We start from the raw sequence: 24,721 nt of genomic DNA on the forward strand, positions 1-24,721 counted from the left end.
GTATTCTTTCCAGTCTGGAACAGTGCTCTCTGCTGCCACCTCTGTCCATGTCAGGAACTGTCCAGAGCAGCAGCAAATCCCTATAGAAAAACTCTCCTGCTCTCCAGACTGGAAGGAATACACCACTTCCTACAGGACATACAGCAGCTGATAAGTACTGGAAGACTGGAGATTTTTTTTTTAAATAGAAATAAATTACAAATCTCTGGCACCAGTTGATATTAAAAAAACGAATTTGGGTGAACAACCCCTTTTATGGCAGGTTTAATGCTACGTTAAAATGATATAGCTGCAGTACCAGAAAGAACAAGGATTCAGACACTCACCCGCCGGCTGTTATGATTTGGGTGAAATACTGTCATTATTTTTTGAGCAAATTTGCAACTTTTCCTGACTTTGCACGGAAATTGACAGCACTGCCCAAAAATGTGAGAGTGGTTGTAGACATTGGCTATAAAGGGGCACAGCGCCCCCCGGCAGATGGAGGAGCCAGATCCCCTCAGGCATAAAACAAACAACAATGTAAGTGACATTTTCTCACACAACCACTGACAGTAACTATGCCGGATCACCGGATTTATGGGAACCTGGTGAAGTCTGGTGTTCCTAGTGTAGCTTAGTAATGCAAGAGAAGAATATCGCAAGATGAAAGAGCTGAACAGCATCAAAGCATTCAGAGAATGGGACGAGCCGTAGGAAAGTAGTATGTATTCTTTGGGTACACTACGTGTTTCGAGGGAGAACCCTCTTCAACAGGGGGAACCCACTCCATCAGGGGGAACCCTCTCCATCAGGGGGAACCCTCTACATCAGGGGGAACCACCTCCATCAGGGGGAACCCTCTCTATCAGGGGGAAACACCTCCATCAGGGGGAACCCTCTCCATCAGGGGGAACCCTCTCCATCAGTTCCTGTATTTCATCCAGAATCCTGTGAATCCTTTCATGCCGCTCAGCACCCACATCTCCACGATTCTTCTCCTTCCTCTCTGTGGTAGGGCAGCAGATGGCCGAACATGGGTAGAAGCTACTGGCGGTGCCGTGCCCGGTTGGTGAGCGGATCTATACTGGTCACTCTACCATCCTCTATTCTGCCTGCTGAATTACGCTATGTGCTATCACAGCGACCATTCCCTCTCCGGATCTCAGGTTGTACGATCACATTGATGACATCACAGCGACCATTCCCTCTCCGGATCTCAGGTGGTACAATCACATTGATGACATCACAGCGACCATTCCCTCTCCGTATCGGAGATGGTACGATCACACTGATGACATCACAGCGACCATTCCCTCTCCGGATCTAGATGGTACGATCACACTGATGACATCACAGCGACCATTCCCTCTCCGGATCGGAGATGGTACGATCACATTGATGACATCACAGCGACCATTCCCTCTCCGGATCTCAGGTGGTACGATCACATTGATGACATCACAGCGACCACTCCCTCTCCGGATCTCAGGTTGTACGATCACACTGATGACATCACAGCGACCATTCCCTCTCCGGATCTAGATGGTACGATCACACTGATGACATCACAGCGACCATTCCCTCTCCGGATTGGAGGTGGTACAATCACATTGATGACATCACAGCGACCATTCCCTCTCCGGATCTCAGGTTGTACAATCATATTGATGACATCACAGCGACCATTCCCTCTCCGGATCTAGATGGTACAATCACATTGATGACATCACAGCGACCATTCCCTCTCCGGATCTCAGGTTGTACAATCACACTGATGACATCACAGCGACCATTCCCTCTCCGGATTGGAGGTGGTACAATCACATTGATGACATCACAGCGACCATTCCCTCTCCGGATCTAGATGGTACGATCACATTGATGACATCACAGCGACCATTCCCTCTCCGGATTGGAGGTGGTACGATCACACTGATGACATCACAGTGACCATTCCCTCTCCGGATTGGAGGTGGTACGATCACATTGATGACATCACAGCGACCGACCAGTCCCTCTCCGGACCGGAGCTGGTCCCCAGATTAATCACGTGATGTCACTTTTATATGAAGTCCCATAATATGATCTTAAAGGGGTTGCACACCAGGACTTCAATGTGGTATAAACTCCATCAGTGTGACGTAATAATAAGCTATAACACACCCGTAGGATATAATACACAGAGGCCATGTACTCACCTCACAGTCCCGGCTGCCGCTTTCCCACTCTATAAACGTCTTCTGTCTTTGAAACCCGCTTCCAGGGCCGCCGTGTGACGTCACAGCCCTGCGCCGCCCCAGCTAAACGAATCACCATGGCAACAGTCGCTGGGGGTGGATCGCCGTCCGCCATCTTTGAAGTGTCCCTTGTAAATAGTCTCTTCCGCCCTAACCCTCTCCCGTACGATACTATGGTGTAAAACGTCATGACGCAATGAGGTACACGCATGCGCGAAGCCGCTGAGGTGACGCGTAGGAGAGGCGTGGCCTATAAGCCGGAAGTAGCGCCGCTGACTGGACTGGACAGGGTGAGTGCATTATTTCATGGTAGAGCCTAGAATGTATCCTCTCCTTTGAGTTTCTCACTGTAGGGGATACATTCTAGCATCTTCAGTAGTGAAAATGCTAGAATGTATCCTCTCCTTTGAGGCTCTCACTGTAGGGGATACATTCTAGCCATTTCAGTACTGAAATGGCTAGAATGTATCCTCTCCTCTGAGTGTATCCTCTCCTCTGAGTTTCTCACTGTAGGGGATACATTCTAGCATCTTCAGTACTGAAATGGCTAGAATGTATCCTCTCCTCTGAATATATCCTCTCCTTTGAGTTTCTGCAGGGGATACATTCTATTATGTTTAGTATTGAAATGTCTAAAATATATACCCTCTCAGAGGAGAGGATACATTCTAGGCACTATAATGAATCCCCTATAGTGAGACACTCAGAGAAGAGGATACATTCTAGCCATTTCAGTACTGAAGATGCTAGAATGTTTCCCCTACAGTGAGAACCTCAAAGGAGAGGATATACTCAGAGGAGAGGATACATTCTAGCCATTTTAGTACTGAACATGCTAGAATGTTTCCCCTACAGTGAGAGCCTCAAAGGAGAGGATACATTCTAGCATGTTCAGTAGTGAAAATGCTAGAATGTATCCCCTACAGTGAGAAACTCAGAGGAGAGGATATACTCAGAGAAGAGGATACATTCTAGCCATTTCAGTACTGAAGATGCTAGAATGTATCCCCTACAGTGAGAGCCTCAAAGGAGAGGATATACTCAGAGGAGAGGATACATTCTAGCCATTTTAGTACTGAACATGCTAGAATGTTTCCCCTACAGTGAGAGCCTCAAAGGAGAGGATACATTCTAGCATGTTCAGTAGTGAAAATGCTAGAATGTATCCCCTACAGTGAGAAACTCAGAGGAGAGGATATACTCAGAGAAGAGGATACATTCTAGGCATTTCAGTACTGAAGATGCTAGAATGTATCCCCTGCAGTGAGAAACTCAAAGGAGAGGATATAGTCAGAGGAGAGGATACATTCTAGGCATTTCAGTACTGAACATGCTAAATGTATCCCCTGCAGTGAGAAACTCAGAAAAGAGGATACACTCAGAGGAGAGGATACATTCTAGCATGTTCAGTACTGAAGTGTCTAGAATGTATCCTCTCCTCTGAGTTTCTCACTGCAGGGTATACATCCTAGCATGTTTAGGGCTATGTTCACACATAGTATTTCGGTCATTCTTTCTTCGACCAAAACCGAGTGCTGTGTTTTATGTGTGAACATAGCCTAGTAATGTAAAGTCCATCGAGTATCCTCTCCTCTGAGAGGGCATACATTCTAGAATGTTTAGTACTGAAATGTCTGGAGTGTATCCTCTCCTCTGAGAGGGCATCTCCACCAGGTGTACCCTCTCCTCTGAGAGGGCATCTCCACCAGGTGTATCCTCTCCTCTGAGAGGGCATCTCCACCAGGTGTATCCTCTCCTCTGAGAGGGCATCTCCACCAGGTGTACCCTCTCCTCTGAGAGGGCATCTCCACTAGGTGTATCCTCTCCTCTGAGAGGGCATACATTCTAGCAAGTGCAGTTTTGAAAGGTCTAGACCACAGGTGTCAGACTTCATCCCTCGGCTGTTACAGACTACATTTCCCATCATGCCTTACTTGTCCAGACATGGTGGGAATTGTAGTTCTGCAACTGCTGGAGGGCCTGAGTCTGACATCTCTGGTCTAGAATGTTCTCTTTTCTAACTGCAGGGTATACAGTCTAGTATGTATCCTCTCCTCTGAGCGTATCCTCTCTTCTGAGCTTCTCCCTGAGCGGGTCATATTACACAGCATGATTAAGAGGTGAAAGCGAGCGGCGATGTTTTAGGCCAGTGCTTTCTTCCCCTTTGTTCCCTGCACATTTTCTGTGTTATTACACACACAGACAGTGACTGGGGGAACTGCGGGCAGCTGCGGGAGGGGCAGCCCAAAAAATCCTTAGATTGTTCAAGCTGCCCATTGTAGACAGCAGCACTATCGTGATCTGGATTACTCGACCAGTTTGAAGACCACAATCAGCTGATAACATGGATTATTACACCAAATGATTATCAGACGTAACGGCCAGGAAACCTTTGGTGTAATACACCATTGTGTGTACAAGGAACAGGACTGGTGTGTGGGGTCTGTATACAGGGGAGAGGACTGGTGTGGGGGGGTCTGTATACAGGGGAGAGGACTGGTGTGGGGGGGGGTGTATACAGGGGAGAGGACTGGTGTGGGGGGGGGGTGTATACAGGGTGAGAGGACTGGTGTGGGGGGGGGGTCTGTATACAGGGGAGAGGACTGGTGTGTGGGGTCTGTATACAGGGGGAGAGGACTGGTGTGTGTGGGGTCTGTATACAGGGGAGAGGACTGGTGTGTGTGGGGTCTGTATACAGGAAAGAGGACTGGTGTGTGTGGGGGGGTCTGTATACGGGGGAGAGGACTGGTGTGAGTCTGTATACAGGGGGAGAGGACTGGTGTGTGTGTGGGGGGGTCTGTATACAGGGGGAGAGGACTAGTGTGTGGGGTCTGTATACAGGGGGAGAGGGGACCAGTGTGGGGTGTCTGTGCACAGGGGTTCTCTCCCCCTGTATACAGACCCCACATACCAGTCCTCTCCCCTGTATACAAACCCCACATACCAGTCCTCTTCCCCTGTATACAGACCCCCCCCCACACCAGTCCTCTCCCCCTGTATACAGACCCCCCACACCAGTCCTCTCCCCCTATATACAGACCCCCCACACCACTCCTCTCCCCCTGTATACAGACCCCCCACACCAGTCCTCTCCCCCTGTATACAGACCCCCCCCCACACCAGTCCTCTCCCCCTGTATACAGACCCCACACACCAGTCCTCTCCCCCTGTATACAGACCTCACACACCAGTCCTCTCCCCCTGTATACAGACCTCACACACCAGTCCTCTCCCCCTGTATACAGACCCCACACACCAGTCCTCTCCCCCTGTATACAGACCCCACACACCAGTCCTCTCCCCCTGTATACAGACCCCACACACCAGTCCTCTCCCCCTGTATACAGACCCCCCACACCAGTGCTCCCCCCCCTGTATACAGACCCCCCACACACCAGTCCTCTCCTCCTGTATACAGACCCCACACACACACCAGTCCTCTCCCCCTGTATATAGACCCCCCACACACCAGTCCTCTCCCCTGTATATAGAACCCACACACCAGTCCTCTCCCCCTATATACAGACCCCACACCAGTCCTCTCCCCCTGTATACAGACCCCCCCACACCAGTCCTCTCCCCTGTATACAGACCCCACACACTCCAGTCCTCTCCCCTGTATACAGACCCCACACACCAGTCCTCTCCCCTGTATACAGACCCCACACACCAGTCCTCTCCCCCTGTATACAGACCCCACACACACCAGTCCTCTCCCCCTGTATACAGACCCCACACACCAGTCCTCTCCCCTGTATACAGACCCCACACATGCCTGTCCTCTCCCCTGTATACAGACCCCACACACCAGTCCTCTCCCCTGTATACAGACCCCACACACCAGTCCTCTCCCCCTGTATACAGACCCCACACACCAGACCTCTCCCCCTGTATACAGACCCCACACACACCAGTCCTCTCCCCCTGTATACAGACCCCACACACCAGTCCTCTCCCCTGTATACAGACCCTACACACCAGTCCTCTCCCCTGTATACAGACCCCACACACCAGTCCTCTCCCCCTGTATGCAGACCCCACACACCAGTCCTCTCCCCCTGTATACAGACCCCCCACACCAGTGCTCCCCCCCCTGTATACAGACCCCCCACACACCAGTCCTCTCCTCCTGTATACAGACCCCACACACACACCAGTCCTCTCCCCCTGTATATAGACCCCCCACACACCAGTCCTCTCCCCTGTATATAGAACCCACACACCAGTCCTCTCCCCCTATATACAGACCCCACACCAGTCCTCTCCCCCTGTATACAGACCCCCCCCACACCAGTCCTCTCCCCTGTATACAGACCCCACACACTCCAGTCCTCTCCCCTGTATACAGACCCCACACACCAGTCCTCTCCCCTGTATACAGACCCCACACACCAGTCCTCTCCCCCTGTATACAGACCCCACACACACCAGTCCTCTCCCCCTGTATACAGACCCCACACACCAGTCCTCTCCCCTGTATACAGACCCCACACATGCCTGTCCTCTCCCCTGTATACAGACCCCACACACCAGTCCTCTCCCCTGTATACAGACCCCACACACCAGTCCTCTCCCCTGTATACAGACCCTACACACCAGTCCTCTCCCCTGTATACAGACCCCACACACCAGTCCTCTCCCCCTGTATGCAGACCCCACACACCAGTCCTCTCCCCCTGTATACAGACCCCACACATGCCTGTCCTCTCCCCCTGTATACAGACCACACACACCAGTCCTCTCCCCCTGTATACAGCCCCCCCCCCCCACACCAGTCCTCTCCCCTGTATACAGACCACACACCAGTCCTCTCCCCCTGTATACAGACCCCACACACCAGTCCTCTCCCCCTGTATACAGACCCCACACACCAGTCCTCTCCCCCTGTATACCCCTCCATGCTACTATGGATATTGCAGCTTCCTTCACTCTGTTTCTGCACAGTGAATGGTGCAGCAGCTCACTACTTCCTACTTCCGGTCGAGGCCCCGCCCCTCCTGGTGACATCACACCTCAAAGGAGAGGATACACTCTAGCATCTACCATTATTTCATGGTTGGGTTATAGATTACAGTCATGTGATCCTCTGCCAGGCTGGGACTTGTAGTCCTCACTCTAATATTTGCTATGTTTATTGGTATATCTTGGTCTCTGTTACTTAGAGGCCTTTGTCATTCAATACAACACATTAGTTTCTGATATTCATCCTGTCCACCATTGGTGCCATGAGAATATTACATACACCGCCATGTAGCTGGCGATAAGGGCTGGATATAGCCTCCATGTAACATGGTTGTCATGGTAACAGAGAAATGATGGCTCCCTTCTCCCGTACGTCCTGTGACATCACGCGATCCCACGGGATGGACGCACCATGCATACTCCAGCTGTTGCAAAACTACAATTCCCATCATGCTTTGGACGGTCCGCGATTAGGTCAGGCATGATGGGAGTTGTAGTTTTGCAACAGTCAGAGGCCTGAAGTGTCTCCATCTGATGAAGTGTGCATGCGCGCGAAATGGCCGTCATGTCTAGTTTGTCCATTTGAAGTGGTCTGCCGAATAGCGATATGTACTGCCGAAGCCTGTAACTTCACGTTGAAATAAAGATATACTGCAACTTCGCAGTGAGTGCCCTCAGCCTATACGTCTTTCGCTGTCTATTCTCCATCCCTTGGTTACCTTTTTTCCCTCCGACGTGGAGATCCCGGCAGCGCGGCCCCTTTTCCAATATGTTGCCCGTTTCCTGTGATCAGCACTGGTTTCTTTCTGTGCACTTCCGGCTACCCTATACCCTAGTGGTGGCGGGCCCGGCGCCCCCAGTGTAACCACATCCCCTTCCCTCGGTGACACAGCCAGACTTTATCCTAATGGAGATGCGTCCCCGAGGGAAGGGGATATCATTACACTGGGGTAGCCGGGCCCGCCACCACTGCTTAGAGACACAGTGCTGATCACCGGAAATGGGCATTTTGAAAAATGGGCCGCGCCGCCGGGATCTCCACGTCGGTGCAGACCAGGTCGTTTTTTTAAATTCAGTAAGTGAATTGGTATCTGCGCTTTAATTGGTAGCCAGGCCGTCATCAGAAACAACTATACAATCATTGTTCCTGCTTCTAGATGCTTCATAGTAATAACTAAGGTGACGGGGTGAATGAACCAGATCAGGTGTGTCACCCACTGACTCATGGGAAGGATGGCCTCCTATATCAGTGCTACATGTAATCTCACAGTCATTGTCTATAGCAGTGATTTTCAACCAGTGTGCCGCGGGAAAGTTCCCCACACTATGAAGCCCCTGCAGATCGGCCCGCTGCTGCTGGCCGCCTCACCTACTGGCCGCCTGTAGCGCCCCAATGTGCTCCTTCTATCCAATCAGCGGAGACCGGGAGCGTGGTGTGCTGCGGCGGGTCGTGATGCACGCATCCAATCAACGTGTGCGCAACGGCCCGCCACAGCGCACCACGCTCCTGGTCTCGGCTGATTGGAGAAGCACATCCGGGCCCTACGGGCGGCCAGTAGGTGAGGCGGACAGCACCGGTGACCATTTTGAAGGAGGTGAGGAGGAAGGGGGGGAGAGAAACAGGAGAAAACAATAGGGGAGAGAAACCTAGGGATGGGGGAGAGAAATGGGGGGGGGGGGGAGAGACAGGGAGAGAAACCTGGGGATGGGGGAGAGAAACATGGGGATGGGGGGGAGAAAAGTTTGGTGGAGAGAAGCATGGGGGAGAGAAGCAGGGGGGAGAAGTATGGTGGAGAGAAGCACAGGAGAGAAACATGGGGGAGAGAAGCACAGGAGAATTAGGGGGGAGAAGTATGGTGGAGAGAAGCACAGGAGAGAAGCACAGGAGAAGTAGGGGGGAGAAGTATGGTGGAGAGAAGCACAGGAGAGAAGCAGGGGGGAGAAGTATGGTGGAGAGAAGCACAGGAGAGAAGTATGGTGGAGAGAAGCACAGGAGAAGTAGGGGGGGAGAAGTATGGTGGAGAGAAGCACAGGAGAGAAGCAGGGGGGAGAAGTATGGTGGAGAGAAGCACAGGAGAAGTAGGGGGGGAGAAGTATGGTGGAGAGAAGCACAGGAGAGAAGCAGGGGGGAGAAGTATGGTGGAGAGAAGCACAGGAGAGAAGTATGGTGGAGAGAAGCACAGGGGGGAGAAGAAAACAGGCCCAGGTTTCACACTGAGTGAGTATAAATACATTTAGAATCTATATTATTAACTATATGTATAATATGTACTGTTTTAGTGTCATTTTGTGCCATTTTGGTTGGTGGTGTGCCCCGGGATTTTTTAAGTATAAAAAGTGTGCCGCGGCTCAAAAAAGGTTGAAAATCACTGGTCTATAGCACAGCGGGTCTCACTGCTGAAAGCCACTGTGATAAGGAGATATAACCGGGGAGAGGGCGCCATGTCATCCACTTACTAATCGCTCTCTAATTCTGACGTTTTTTTTTCTCCATTATAGTCTATGGGGGAGATTTATCAAACATGGTGTAAAGTGAAACTGGCTCAGTTGCCCCTAGCAACCAATCAGATTCCACCTTTCATTTTCCAAAGAGTCTGTGAGGAATGAAAGGTGGAATCTGGTTGCTAGGGGCAACTGAGCCAGTTTCACTTTACACCATGTTTGATAAATTTCCCCCTATGAGTCTAAACTGTAGAATTAGTGACCAGCCGGGGAGTGGATTGTATTTCTGATGCGCTTTCTCTCCGGCTTTATCTCCTGGTCACAGCAGCGGCTCTCAGCACTGAGACCCACTGCGATCAATAACTTTTGAAATACCGGATGACATGTGAAAAGTTATTTTAATGATAGTGATTCTTTAAAGTGACTGTACCACCAGGCCCAGGCTGAAGCACTGGAGGCGGCCGACCCACCATTAGTGGGAGGAAACCCCCGCCCCTCCATGACGTAACTCCATTAGAATCAATGGAACCCTATCATAGAGGGGCGGGGGTTTCCTCCCACTAATGGTGGGTCGGCCCGCCTCCAGTGCTTCAGCCTGGGCCTGGTGGTACAGTCACTTTAAGCTTTACTATGGCCTCCCTAAGATAGACAAATGCAGCAGGTGATTGACAGACGCACCAGCCCCATCACTGCAAATGAACCATAAGGGTATATGCACACGGAGTAATTCTCAAGGAAAACTCTGTGCTGAATCCGCCACCCGTCCCTGCGCTCCCGCTTCCCTTTTTGCTGGCTTCATAGACTCCATTCTATGGTTGGGAGGAGTCCGCTGTCCGCTCAAAGAATCAACATGTCATTTCTTTGAGCGGACGACGGAATCGGCCCGAGCATATAATGGAGCCTATGTGATGGCAGGAACTTCCGGTGGGAGCAATCAGCAGTTTTCCGCGAGAATCACGCCATGTGCATGTACCCTCACATAGATGTAACATAAAGAGACCTTATGTGCCTAATCCTATATAGTGTTTTTTTTTTTTTTTTTTTACTTTCCGTCCCCAGATGACTATCCACAACCTGTACATATTTGACCGGAATGGCATCTGTCTACACTACAGCGAGTGGAACCGCAGGAAACAGGCCGGGATCTCTAAAGATGAGGTGATGCCGGATAAAGAATTGTTCATTGTTTACTCCTATTGCCCCCATCTCCTGATGGACTGCTTGCTCTTCCCAAAGGAGTAGTCCAGCGAAAATATAAACTAACCTGCAGGCAGGGGGGATGCAGAAGCATAATAAAGTATGTATACTTACCTGTCTCTGTCCCTCGGCAGCACCACTCCCTTCAGCTGCCAGATGTCATCTTCTCCGGCTTCCTTGTACGTCATGGCCCGGCTCCTGCAACGTCACAACTCGGCTGACGGATTGCTTGCTTTGGTGTCCCAACCCAGTCACCGATTGGCTGAGCAGGCAACCCACAGGATGGGTTGTGATGTTGCGGGAGCTACAGGAGGCCAGCAGCTGTCAGAGAGCGGTAAGGCAGTATTATGGGGGCACGGGGATGGGTAAGTATACATTCTTTATGATGTTACCAACCCCCCATCTGCCGGTGATTTTTTTTATTTTTGCTTTACTACTTCTACTTCTTCTAGGTTATCCAGCTTAAAAAAAAACATGGCCACTTTCATCTAGAGACAACACGACTCTTGTTTCCAGTTTGGGTGGAGTTTTGCACTCAGTTCCATTGAAGTAAATGGAGGTTAATTGCAAACCACACCAAATCTGGAGACAAGAGTGGTGCTGTCTCTGGAAGAAAGTGGCCATGTTTTTGTAGCGCTGGATAACCCCTTTAATATCTTCCTATCCCTTCTCCTTCCCAGGAATACAAGCTGATGTATGGGATGCTCTTCTCCATCCGTTCCTTTGTCAGTAAGATGAGCCCCGTGGATATGTATCCTTACCTCCTGCCCTTGTGGAAGATCTTTGTGATCTTGAGATCTAGAATGACAGAATTGAAGGGTTGTTCAGGCTAAGAAAAGCACATCTGCTTTCTTGCAGAAACAGCACCTCCCCTCTTCTCAGTTTGTGGGGTTTTACCCCTTAATGCCATTGAAGAGAATGGAGCTTATTTGCAATAACACAGACAACCAGAGGACAGGGGGTAGGGCTGGGTTTGCAATAAATTAATTGTATTTTTCACAGATAATCAGAAGAAGCATAATATTCCTTAACCATCATCATGCAGGAAAGATGGCTTCCTTTCCTTCCAAACTAGCAAGTATAAGCTTCACTACTACGAGACTCCGAGTGGTCTGAAGATGGTGATGAACACGGATCTGAGCGTGGGGAGCACACGGGATGTCCTTCATCAGATCTACAGCACGGTGAGACACTATAGGCAGTGATTCAGGGGAGGATATGGATTAAAGGAGTATCCCGCTGAAAATTAACCATTAATATGTTGCTGTTCTTGGTGAGAACATAACAAGCAGCCTATTCTTACGTTTCCGCTCTCCCCGGTGTGCTTCGACTTCATCTTTTGGTCCCAAGTGAACGAACAATCCCGCCTCCACTTCCAAGACGAACTTTACTGCATGCTCGGCCAATCGCTGACCACGGTGATTTCCCGTCTCAGCCATTGATTGGCTGAGCAGACGTCACCTTCGAATGAGTCCATCTTGAAATTGAATGCAAGATAAACACAAAGATGGCGTAGGAGGACATCGGGGGAGAGCGGAAAAGCAAGAATAGGCTGCTTGTTATGTTCTCACCGAGGACAGCAACATATTAAAAGCTTATTTTGAGGGGGAATACCCCTTTAACTGTGTCCAGGCAGACACTTCTGGAGATCTTTCTGCTTGTGCTTGGCTGGCTGGTCAAAGGTCCCATGAAGACCCAAGATTAAGTGATCATTTATATGCTTGAGCAGATCTTATTCAAGGTTAAAGGAAACTTATCAGCACAATCGTGCTAATTGGTTCTCTTCAAAGGGAATGTGTCATTAGAAAATTATCCATTGTTTAATTCAGATTTTTTATGTTAAACATAGATTTTTTTTAAAGGTTAGTGAAATATATTCTAATTTGCCTTGTCTATATTATTACTAATTTTACTATCTAAATTATAAAAGAAATCATCTTGCAGCTTCTAAAACCAAGCTGAGACTTCCTGTTCTGCCTGTGATGATAAGGAAGAGGCTGCAGTAAAGTGAACTGTACAGAATTACAGTAAAAGGAGACACCATTAGATGTGGAAAGGCCACAGAATACATTCAGTAATGTTTGCCATTCATGTCAAAAAGACAGCTCCCGTCTATTGTCATCTATGTCCATGAGGCTTGCTGTAAAGTATATCTCTAAATACTCTAGGCAAGATGGTGGCTCCAAATTAAATAAAAAATAAAATTACAATTAGATTAGAAAAAAAAGATCATGTTCCAGATCATGTTCTGGGTGTATAGTATTCAGTAAAAACAGAATCTAGGCGATACATTCCCTCTAAGAGGTAGTTTTAGTAAATTCCATGACCACCAGTTTATTGGACATTGATGGTCTTATACAGCTCTTTGGGGTCCAGGCCTCTGCAGACCTCTCTATTTACGCTGTTTGATGACGTAACCTGGATGTTTCCCGCCCCTAATCTGGAATGTTCCATTCTCCCTCAGATTTACGTGGAATATGTGGTGAAGAATTCGCTCTGTTCCCTCAATGAGCCCATACAAAGTGAACTTTTCAAAAGCAAACTGGACAGCTTTATCCGGAGTCTTCCCTACTTCTCTGCCCGGGCTGGCTAAACCCAGTCCATAGGGCATGCCGCGCTAGTCTTGGGCACCTACCCGAGCCTCACGTTTGGATGACTTACCTTGGGGTCTCTCGGCTATCCAACCTCAATGGCAGTGAGGCGTGCATCAGTAGCGGAGACACCTGCTGTACACTGTCAGCCTTCCAGAGGTTCTGTAGCACCATGGAGTCTCCGCCTGCTTACATGTATGACCGATTACACACGCATGTTATACCCGACTGTGGACAATGGTCAGTCGTTGTGCATATAGTAAGAAGAAGAGTTTCCAGCTATTTCCACAGTTGTCGATAGAAAAGGATTCAGTGATTCAGAACCAACACAAAGTAGCTAGAAATGTTCCTGTGATATCACCTGCTTAGTGTCAATGTATACTACCTATATACTACCTGTGATCTATTGTATATCTATTGTATATCTATCTAAATGTATACTGAGGGGGACAGGGTGGGGACCGGATGTAATGTTACGTGTCCATTAAAGCTACTCGGATTACTGTATATATAGCAACATGTATACGGGGGGGGGGGAACAAAGAGTCTCAAGGAGAGATGAGATAACTGGTTTAATCGAGTTTTTTCTCCTCACCGTTATGACGGCACCACCACTCTTACCCTAGGGACAGGAAAAGCACAACACGAGAGGTTAAAAGCCCCTCCCCTTTCCACTATCACCAGTGCTTTTCCTGTCCCTGAAGGGCAGGCACAAGAGGCGGGGGATCCGTGTGAAGATGAGGAGATCCCCAGAAGATGAAGTTTCCTTTACCAGTGGGATCGATCGGGTCTATCCTCTTCCTTCTTTGAAGGCTGCTGGTGATCCTTGGGATCGAGGTAGGAGAGGCCCGCTTGCGCGCCATTCTTCTTGTTGATTACTGTGCTTCGGCCTCTGGTTCTCCCCTCCGGCAGTGCGTCCAGATGTCGGGCTCCCTCTTGTGCGTGCGGCCTACTTCCGGTCCAGCCATGTTCCACGGGAAGTGGGGCAGGGGGCCTGACATGCGTACCCAGTTCGCTGTGGAGAACTTGCAATGGCAAAATGGCGTTGGATACATTGCAGAGCAGGAAACCAGGAAGAAGACGTTGAGATCACATGACCAGCGGGAACGTGACATAGCCAATTAGGAGGCACGTAGGGGGTGATGTCATAGGCTGTACGTAAGCTATCTCAGCAGTAGGCATTTCAGCAGTCCACACCAGTGGCAAAATCCCCATAGAAAACCTCCCCTGCTCTGGACAGTTCCTGACATGGACAGAGGTGGCAGCAAAGAGCACTGTGTCAGACAGGAGAGAATTCAACACTTCCTGCAGGACATACAGCAGCTGATAAGTACTGGAAGACTGGACATTTTTAAATAGAAGTATCTTACAAATCTCTGGTACTTTCTGCCTCCATTTGATTTGAAAGATTATGTGCTGGAGTACCCCTTTAAAGTGACTCTGTACCCACAATCTGACCCCTCCAAACCACTTGTACCCTTGGATAGCGGCTTTTAATCCAAGATCTGTCCTGGGGTCCGTTCGGCAAGTTATTGTCCTTACAAAATACAAACGGGAGTATCTGCGCCCTGAGATAGTGGTGTATCCATCAGAGACCTGTGACATCACTGAGATGGTGACGTATCCATCAGAGACCTGTGACATTACTGAGATAGTGGCACATCCATCAGAGACCTGTGACATCACTGAGATAGTGGCACATCCATCAGAGACCTGTGACATCACTGAGATAGTGGCGTACCTATTTATCAGAGAGACCTGTGACATCACTGAGATAGTGGCATATCCATCAGAGACCTGTGACATCACTGAGATAGTGGCATATCCATCAGAGACCTGTGACATCACTGAGATGGTGGCATATCCATCAGAGACCTGTGACATCACTGAGATGGTGGCATATCCATCAGAGACCTGTGACATCACTGAGATGGTGGCATATCCATCAGAGACCTGTGACATCACTGAGATGGTGGCATATCCATCAGAGACCTGTGACATCACTGAGATGGTGGCATATCCATCAGAGACCTGTGACATCACTGAGATGGTGGCATATCCATCAGAGACCTGTGACATCACTGAGATAGTGGCACATCCATCAGAGACCTGTGACATCACTGAGATAGTGGCACATCCATCAGAGACCTGTGACATCACTGAGATAGTGGCATATCCATCAGAGACCTGTGACATCACTGAGATGGTGGCGTATCCATCAGAGACCTGTGACATCACTGAGATAGTGGCGGATCTATCAGAGAGACCTGTGACATCACTGAGAGAATGTCGTATCCATCAGAGACCTGTGACATCACTGAGATAGTGGCATATCCATCAGAGACCTGTGACATCACTGAGATAGTGGCACATCCATCAGAGACCTGTGACATCACTGAGATAGTGGCGTATCCATCAGAGACCTGTGACATCACTGAGATAGTGACGTACATCAATGAATGCTCGAGACGAGTCGTATCTCTTCTTGTTGGTTGCTGATTTTCTTGAAATCTGCAGCATATAGACCTCATGTGAACGTCCCCTCACACACACATATCCTACTCCTCACACTTCACGTGAAGCCACCAGATGGAGCTCAGCTTCTCTCACATCTCTCTGCTTCCTCCTCTGTGTTTTCTTCAAGTTTATCAGCAAGAAGCGGTGATGAAAGTGTTACTGTATACTGGTACGGGGGGAAATGCAGGGACAGATGCTACAGCGTCAGAGAGTCCATTGGTCTGTAGTGATGTATAGTCTGCACTCTCAGATGTCACTGGTCTGTAGTGATGTATAGCCTGCACTCTATGAGATGTCACTGGTCTGTAGTGATGTATAGCCTGCACTCTCTGAGATGTCACTGGTCTGTAGTGATGTATAGCCTGCACTCTATGAGATATCAGTGGTCTGTAGTGATGTATAGCTTGCACTCTATGAGATATCAGTGGTCTGTAGTGATGTATAGCCTGCACTCTATGAGATATCACTGGTGTGTAGTGATGTATAGTCTGCACTCTATGAGATATCACTGGTGTGTAGTGATGTATAGTCTGCACTCTATGAGATGTCACTGGTGTGTAGTGATGTATAGTCTGCACTCTATGAGATATCACTGGTGTGTAGTGATGTATAGCCGGCACTCTATGAGATGTCACTGGTGTGTAGTGATGTATAGTCTGCACTCTCTGAGATGTTACTGGTCTGTAGTGATGTATAGTCGGCACTCTATGAGATATCACTGGTGTGTAGTGATGTATAGTCTGCACTCTCTGAGATGTTACTGGTCTGTAGTGATGTATAGTCGGCACTCTATGAGATGTCACTGGTCTGTAGTGATGTATAGCCTGCACTCTCTGAGATGTCACTGGTCTGTAGTGATGTATAGCCTGCACTCTCTGAGATGTCACTGGTCTGTAGTGATGTATAGCCTGCACTCTCTGAGATGTCACTGGTCTGTAGTGATGTATAGCCTGCACTCTATGAGATGTCACTGGTGTGTAGTGATGTATAGCCTGCACTCTATGAGATATCACTGGTGTGTAGTGATGTATAGCCTGCACTCTATGAGATGTCACTGGTGTGTAGTGATGTATAGCCTGCACTCTATGAGATGTCACTGGTCTGTAGTGATGTATAGTCTGCACTCTATGAGATATCACTGGTGTGTAGTGATGTATAGCCTGCACTCTATGAGATGTCACTGGTGTGTAGTGATGTATAGCCTGCACTCTATGAGATGTCACTGGTCTGTAGTGATGTATAGCCTGCACTCTCTGAGATGTCACTGGTCTGTAGTGATGTATAGCCTGCACTCTATGAGATGTCACTGGTGTGTAGTGATGTATAGCCTGCACTCTATGAGATGTCACTGGTGTGTAGTGATGTATAGCCTGCACTCTGAGATGTCACTGGTCTGTAGTGATGTATAGCCGGCACTCTGAGATGTCACTGGTGTGTAGTGATGTATAGCCTGCACTCTGAGATGTCACTGGTCTGTAGTGAGGGTCTTATGGACCTTTTCAGCCCTGTCCTAGCTGTCAGGTAATTGTATAGGCAATGTGACTGCCCTCAGGCTGCGTTCTTATTGTCAGTGATTTCTGGTCCAACCTTGTCAGATGTGGGGACGTTCTGTAATGTGCAAATAAAGATGTGAGAGTCTCTAAACCACTTATCCGGGGAGAGAATCCCTCAGACACCATGTGACAGGCCGCACGCCAGCTGCTTCATCTTCATATTTCTAGTGAATGGACAGGCTGCCGGATCACTAATCTCTGCTGAATGGGCAGGCTCCACTCTGAGATGTCACCCCTGTCTGGTGAATGGGCAGGCTGCAGTGTGGGGGAGGTCACCCCTATCTGGTGAATGGGCAGGCTGCAGTGTGGGGGAGGTCCCCCCTATCTGGTGAATGGGCAGGCTGCAGTGTGGGGGAGGTCACCCCTATCTGGTGAATGGGCAGGCTGCAGTGTGGGGGAGGTCACCCCTATCTGGTGAATGGGCAGGCTGCAGTGTGGGGGAGGTCACCCCTGTCTGGTAAATGGGCAGGCTGCACTGTGGGGGAGGTCCCCCCTATCTGGTGAATGGGCAGGCTGCAGTGTGGGGGAGGTCACCCCTATCTGGTGAATGGGCAGGCTGCAGTGTGGGGGAGGTCACCCTTGTCTGGTGAATGGGCAGGCTGCACTGTGAGAGATGTCACCCCTGTCTGATGAATGGGCACCCTCTGGTGAACCTTTGGGCGTCTTTCTCAGTAATGTCTGTAGTCTCTAATTAATGAATAAGCCTCATTCTCGATGCTGTCCCAGGTTTCCACTTACTAACTTCCCATATCAGCCATAAAAAATATCAAACAGTCCAGACTAGATAAGATGGCAGGAGTTATACATGAGTTGACTGTTGCGCGGTGATGGGCCCAGGATCCGATGTCTGTACATTGATATGTGGAGGGTAACCTTATGCTTATTATCAAACGTATACAACGCCGGTCTTGTATTACTCTTAGATAGCCGCGTTACTGGATCCGCCATCGGAGGCTACCGGAGCTTCATCACTACAAGCCCTGGCAGCCTAGTTATATACCCCCAGAGGATTGGCTGTGGTCAGAGACATAGAGGTGCCATACTGGAATCCCCTATTCAGGAGCATTCCCAGAAGACCCCCAGAGACAGCTGCCATAGGAGCCGTACTGCTTCACTTCCGGATGGCTGCTCTTCCTTTAATGACATTTACTTAAATGTGGCTCATATATTCTCCACGATCCCCAGTTATACCCCTGGGCAATATAAAGCGACAGATGTGCTCCGCGCAGTGGGATCCGAAAGGATTCCGTCACTGGGAGAGGTGCTATGCCAGGGGCTAGGATGGGATGATGTCCTATATGTCTCTGGCAGAGGATGGGGAGAGCGATGCTCTGCAGGGCCCTGGCAGGATGCAGAAAAGACGATGCCCTGCATACCATCTGTCTGGCTGGATGTGAGCTGCTAATCGCTCTACTAATCTGGAGTAAGAAGTGGAGGGGGGAGCAGTGACAGTGACTTACATGGATGAGAGAGGGAGAAGGCAGAGCTACAGGTGTGACATAGGGAGTCCAGGAGGTGATGGGGCTGGGTATATATAGAGGGGCTCCTCCGCCATGTGAGGGAGAAGACAGACACAACATAGGGAAAGCAAGACCTACCATGGAGATAAGATAGAAGGAGATGAAGGATCCCGGGAGCATCACATTGTCCTCAGAGCTCACACTTCATTTATCACTTTACATTGTGCGATAATTCACTTACCTGTGTCACTTACCTCTTCTGTAATATCACTACCCACAGTACTGTCCTCCATCTTTACTACTACGCGTATTCTCCATCCACCACTTGTATTACCCTCTTTATTTTTTATCCTCCACTATCACCTGCATTATCCTCTATATTCCTTATCCTCCACTACCACCTGCACTATCCTCTATATTCCTTATCCTCCACTATTACATGGACTATCCTCTATATTCCTTTTATTCCACTACCACCTGAATTATCCTCTATATTCCTCATCCTCCTCTTCCACCTGTATAATCCTCTGTATTCCTTATCCTGCTGTACATCCTGTATTATCCTCTATATTCCTTATCCTCCAATATTACCTGGACTATTCTCTATATTCCTTATCCTCCACTACCTCCTGTATTATCCTCTATATTCCTTGTTCTCCACTATCACAAGTATTATCCTCTATATTCCTTATCCTACACTACCACCTGTACTATCCTCTACATTCCTTATCCTCCACTATCACCTGGACTATCCTCTATATTCCTTATCCTCCACTATTACCTGGGCTGTCCTCTATATTCCTTATCCTCCACTATCACCTGGGCTATCCTCTATATTCCTCATCCTCCTCTACCACCTGTATTATCCTCTATATTCCTTATCCTCCACTACTACCTGTATTATCCTCTATATTCCTTATCCTCCACTACTACCTGCATTATCCTCTATATTCCTCATCCTCCTCTACCACCTGTATTATCCTCTATATTGCTCTTCCTCCTCTACATCCGGTATTATCCTCTATATTCCTTATCCTCCTCTACATCCTGTATTATCCTCTATATTCCTTATCCTCCACTATCACCTGGGCTATCCTCTATATTCCTCATCCTCCTCTTCCACCTGTATTATCACTTCTATCCTCCTTGTTCTCCGTCCATATATTTCGTTTATCCCTCTCCTCTTTATCTTTCGTTACCTCATTTTTGATCCCATCTCTATTCTTCATTCTCCTATCTCCCGGGATGTTCTCCCATCCTCCTCGTGGCAACCTGGGGCGAGCTGGGAGGTTCAGTGTCGACGAACTTTATGGCTTTAATGTCTCCAAGAAGTTGAAGCCCCGACTAGATCTGAAGAAGAGAGGAGAAAATGGCACCGCCGGGTCCCAACTCTTCTCCACCTCTCGGGACTCCCAAACCCAAGAACACCAGGGCCAAGGAATGCCAAGCGGCATGAGATACAGGTGAGTAACTCCTAAATTTTTTTCCCCCCAATTTTACTTAATTTTCGTTTTTGACCTTGTTTAGTCTCGAAAGCCTGAACAATAAGGTTTGTGACATGTATAAAGTTTTATATACAATAAAATTGGGTAATGGGGCAAGTTTTAGAAAAGGCAACTCATTGCTATAGGGGTTGATGCGTCCTGGTACTTACCAACCTCTTCATCTATATCTATATTCAGGGTTATGTGACACACAGTGCTTAGGACAGAGCTGGGATTCCCAGGTCAGGGGATAGTACCGGCCGGGAGTTCGGCTTTCTGCAGATTTCATGTTCATCTGCTTTGTTTGCACTAATCCGCCATCCACAAAAGACAAAGAATTGGGATATTAGGGATTGTCTTTCATGCCGTTCACCCTGTGCTGACATAGACATATTATCCGTATTCCTCAGGTAAGTACGATTACAATCATACCCAGTTTTTGTTATGTTTTACTACATTTAAAAAACTTTTTACAAAAAATTGACTTCCATTATAAAAAAAAATTGACTTCCATGATAAAAAAGGATCAAAACGGATCCGTTTTTTTTTTTGACAGACACAAAACGTGCTCGACTTCATTTTTGTGTCTGTCAAAAAAAAACGGATCTGTTAAACGGATTGCAAAAACGTAGTGTGAATCCAGCCTTACAAGCAAAAATACAGAAAAAAATTCAGCTCAGCTCTCAATAGAACAATAGTAAAAGTGATGGTCTATGCACTCCAATATTCACATAAATTAAAGTCTTTATTTCATATTCAAATAGGTGCTACAAAATCCAACGTGTTTCATGCGCATTATGTTGCATCAGGGGGTGTGATTATTAGTCTCTGTGGGTGTATATCATGTTCTGGGGGTGTGATTATGAGTCTAAGTGGGTGTGAATCTGGGGTGGGGGTGATTATGAAGCTCACTCTTAGCTTATAAACCGGACAGCAGAAGTGGACAACCCCATTAAGCTGATCGATGGAGGTCCAACCACTGATCCCGACAATGGGGACCTAAACTAATAGAGCGGTGGGACATGCATGCGCGTCACTACTCCAATCATTTTCTATGGAATTTCTCTAGATAGGCGAGTACAACAAGCATGGGTGTCCTACCACTCCATTCCGCCGGGGGACTTGAGTCCCTGTTCTCAGGGTTGGCGAGAGGGTCCAACCACTTGTGGATAAAGCATAACAAGCTGAGACTGGAATGACCCTTTAAGTGACTCTTCAGAGCATTCATCTTTAAGAGGTCATGCTTCCTTGCTGCATTTTAAGCAGGAGATCTAAGCATCTAAGGCTCCCGTAATCTGCATGGATTGACATATTATCAGAGGCTGGGATAAAGTGCAGCTCTCTCCTCTGATGGGGGTCAGACCTACGTAGGTTGATTCCACCGCCAGTTTATACAGTGATTTAACGCTGATAATAGAAGACAATAACAATCCCTACTTCTGGTTATATTTGTGCCTTCCACCATTGTTTTCAGTGACGGAGGCCGGAGAAGGGGGGGGGGGGGGGGGTTATATGTAAACTGAGAATGCTGCGGGTTATTATGAACGTCCATGTGACTCACACAGGGAGGGAGGATGTGGTGTCCTAAAAGGTGTCAGGGACTGTTAGTGTCAGGACAATGTATGCCCCCAGCGCATTTGTCATCTTCCCACAATTCATCTCTGTGCATTCAGAAGAGAACCCGTGCAGGGTCGGAGGTTGTTAGACATGGCAGGAGACACTCCGAGGTTCCCGATTCTATCCCAGCCTGTTTCCCTCTCGCCTCCTTACTATTGTGCTGCCATCTTTATTTCTTTATCCCTTGTTCTCTCTCTTTCTTAAAGGTTCTTTAGCTCATTCAGATTTTGCTTCCCCCCTTCCTCTTCTTCAGGATCCTATTTTAAGTTGACTTTTTTTAAACTTACATTTTCATTATTTTTGAGGACACCGAATCGGACAGAATTTCAGTTTTAACCCCTTCCCGCATATGGGATGGCAGATCCTGGGGATGATTCCGGCACAGATGTTGTGCTGTTGGGATGGATCATCATGGGAGTCTGGCTGGGGCTGACAGCTGGGCTGCATCTTTACAGTTGGATCCCGACCAATTAACCCCTTATATTATCTGATAGACAGAGGGCATCGAAAAGAGAATGAAAAGATTTAAAGAACTATCTTATCCAGAACTGGCAAAAAAACCTTCAGAGAGTAACATAAACAAATGCTATTTAGTTTCTATTCCCCCATTTGTATGGCTTGTCCTGTAAAACAATAAAATAAAAAATCCAAAAGTTATTGCCCTTGGAATCTAAATTTGAAAAAACTAAAATCTTTAATGCTCAAGGCCATAAAAAAGGCTAAATATACCTATATCAAAAATTTCAGGGAGGGAAAAAAAAGTATGTGAAATTCAACCGATTATTTCTGTGTTTCTGACAAAAGAAGAAGCAGAAGTGGATAAAGAAGACAAAAACAGAGTTGTTCACTGACTGCAGAACCTATAAAAACTACGGCCTAATAAAAAACAAACATAAAAAACAACAATCCAAGGCTGTCTAATCAGGTCCTGTCTGTTAGGGTATAAAGGTACATGTATGATGTATTGATAATACTACCTAACGTTAACAAAAAATCTTAAAAAATAAAGCCGTCCCCTGAGGACTCAAATTTTATGTAAAGTCACACAAACACATGCAACATACACAATACATATTCCCATACTCATCTGGACCTGTACGATAACTTTTTCATTTTAAAGTGAATGTACTAGCAGGTACATCACTTTAAGACTTTTACATCAATAGACCGTCACGATGCAGGGATGCCCGTGCCATGGTCCTTTTTTTTAACCGCGGCCTGGATCCTGCGTACGGCGTAATTCTTTTCCCGGTCGCTAGCCTGGGCTAAAGCACTGGAGGCAGGCCCATCGACCCCCAGTGTGACGTTCTTCCCTCCCCTCTGTGAAGCTGCTCTATTAGAATCAATGTAGCAGCTTCACAGAGGGGAGGGCAGAGTGAGGGGACAGGGGTTTATAGGCAGTTATATAACAGCTATACTTACTGTATCCAGGTCCAGTCTCCTGAAGGCAGCTATATAACAGCTATACTTACTGTATCCAGGTCCAGTCTCCTGAAAGGCTGCTATATAACAGCTATACTTACTGTATCCAGGTCCAGTCTCCTGAAGGCAGCTATATAACAGCTATACTTACTGTATCCAGGTGTCCAGTCTCCTGAAGGCAGTTATATAACAGCTATACTTACTGTATCCAGGTCCAGTCTCCTTAAGGCAGCTATATAACAGCTATACTTACTGGATCCAGGTCCAGTCTCCTGAAGGCTGCTTTATAACAGCTATACTTACTGTATCCAGGTCCAGTCTCCTGAAAGGCTGCTATATAACAGCTATACTTACTGAATCCAGGTCCAGTCTCCTGAAGGCAGTTATATAACAGCTATACTTACTGTATCCAGGTCCAGTCTCCTGAAGGCAGTTATATAACAGCTATACTTACTGTATCCAGGTCCAGTCTCCTGAAGGCAGCTATATAACAGCTATACTTACTGTATCCAGGTCCAGTCTCCTGAAGGCAGCTATATAACAGCTATACTTACTGTATCCAGGTGTCCAGTCTCCTGAAGGCTACTATATAACAGCTATACTTACTGTATCCAGATCCAGTCTCCTTAAGGCAGCTATATAACAGCTATACTTACTGTATCCAGGTCCAGTCTCCTGAAGGCTGCTTTATAACAGCTATACTTACTGTATCCAGGTCCAGTCTCCTGAAGGCAGCTATATAACAGCTACACTTACTGTATCTAGGTCCAGACTCCTAAAGGCTGCTATATAACAGTTATACTTACTGTATCTAGGTCCAGTCTCCTGAAGGCAGCTATATAACAGCTATACTTACTGTATCCAGGTCCAGTCTCCTGAAGGCAGATATATAACAGCTATACTTACTGTATCCAGGTCCAGTCTCCTGAAGGCAGCTGTACAACAACTATACTTACTGTATCCAGGTCCAGTCTCCTGAAGGCTGCTATATAACAGCTAAACTTACTGTATCCAGGTCCAGTCTCCTGAAGGCAGCTATATAACAGCTATACTTACTGTATCCAGGTCCAGACTCCTGAAGGCTGCTATATAACAGCTATACTTACTGTATCCAGGTCCAGACTCCTGAAGGCTGCTATATAACAGCTATACTTACTGTATCCAGGTCCAGTCTCCTGAAGGCAGCGATATAACAGCTATACTTACTGTAATCTCTTGTTTTCTTCTCAGCTCAACTCAGTGAGTTGGTACAGGGTT

At 47.7% G+C, this 24,721-nt stretch overlaps 1 protein-coding gene across 1 annotated transcript; it reads left to right on the forward strand.

The window, feature by feature from the left end:
* The first annotated feature begins 2,026 nt into the window (after positions 1–2,026).
* Positions 2,027–13,918, forward strand: TRAPPC1 (trafficking protein particle complex subunit 1). Its single transcript, XM_069985764.1, has 5 exons — positions 2,027–2,509; positions 10,683–10,781; positions 11,501–11,571; positions 11,866–12,004; positions 13,285–13,918. Exons 1-5 carry the CDS (start codon positions 2,429–2,431, stop codon positions 13,411–13,413), a joined length of 519 nt encoding a protein of 172 aa, XP_069841865.1. The 5' UTR covers positions 2,027–2,428; the 3' UTR covers positions 13,414–13,918.
* Positions 13,919–24,721: the final 10,803 nt, after the last annotated feature.

The sequence above is a fragment of the Dendropsophus ebraccatus genome, chromosome 1 (assembly GCF_027789765.1).
Source record: "Dendropsophus ebraccatus isolate aDenEbr1 chromosome 1, aDenEbr1.pat, whole genome shotgun sequence".
In the NCBI taxonomy this organism is placed as follows: Eukaryota; Metazoa; Chordata; class Amphibia; order Anura; family Hylidae; genus Dendropsophus; species Dendropsophus ebraccatus.

Coding starts and splice junctions, on each gene's coding strand:
- TRAPPC1 (XM_069985764.1), top strand. CDS start 2,429: ATGCGCGAAGCCGCTGAGGTGACGCGTAGGAGAGGCGTGGCCTATAAG. Junction 2,510..10,682: donor CGCTGACTGGACTGGACAGG/GTGAGTGCATTA, acceptor TTCCGTCCCCAG/ATGACTATCCACAACCTGTA. Junction 12,005..13,284: donor TTCATCAGATCTACAGCACG/GTGAGACACTAT, acceptor ATTCTCCCTCAG/ATTTACGTGGAATATGTGGT.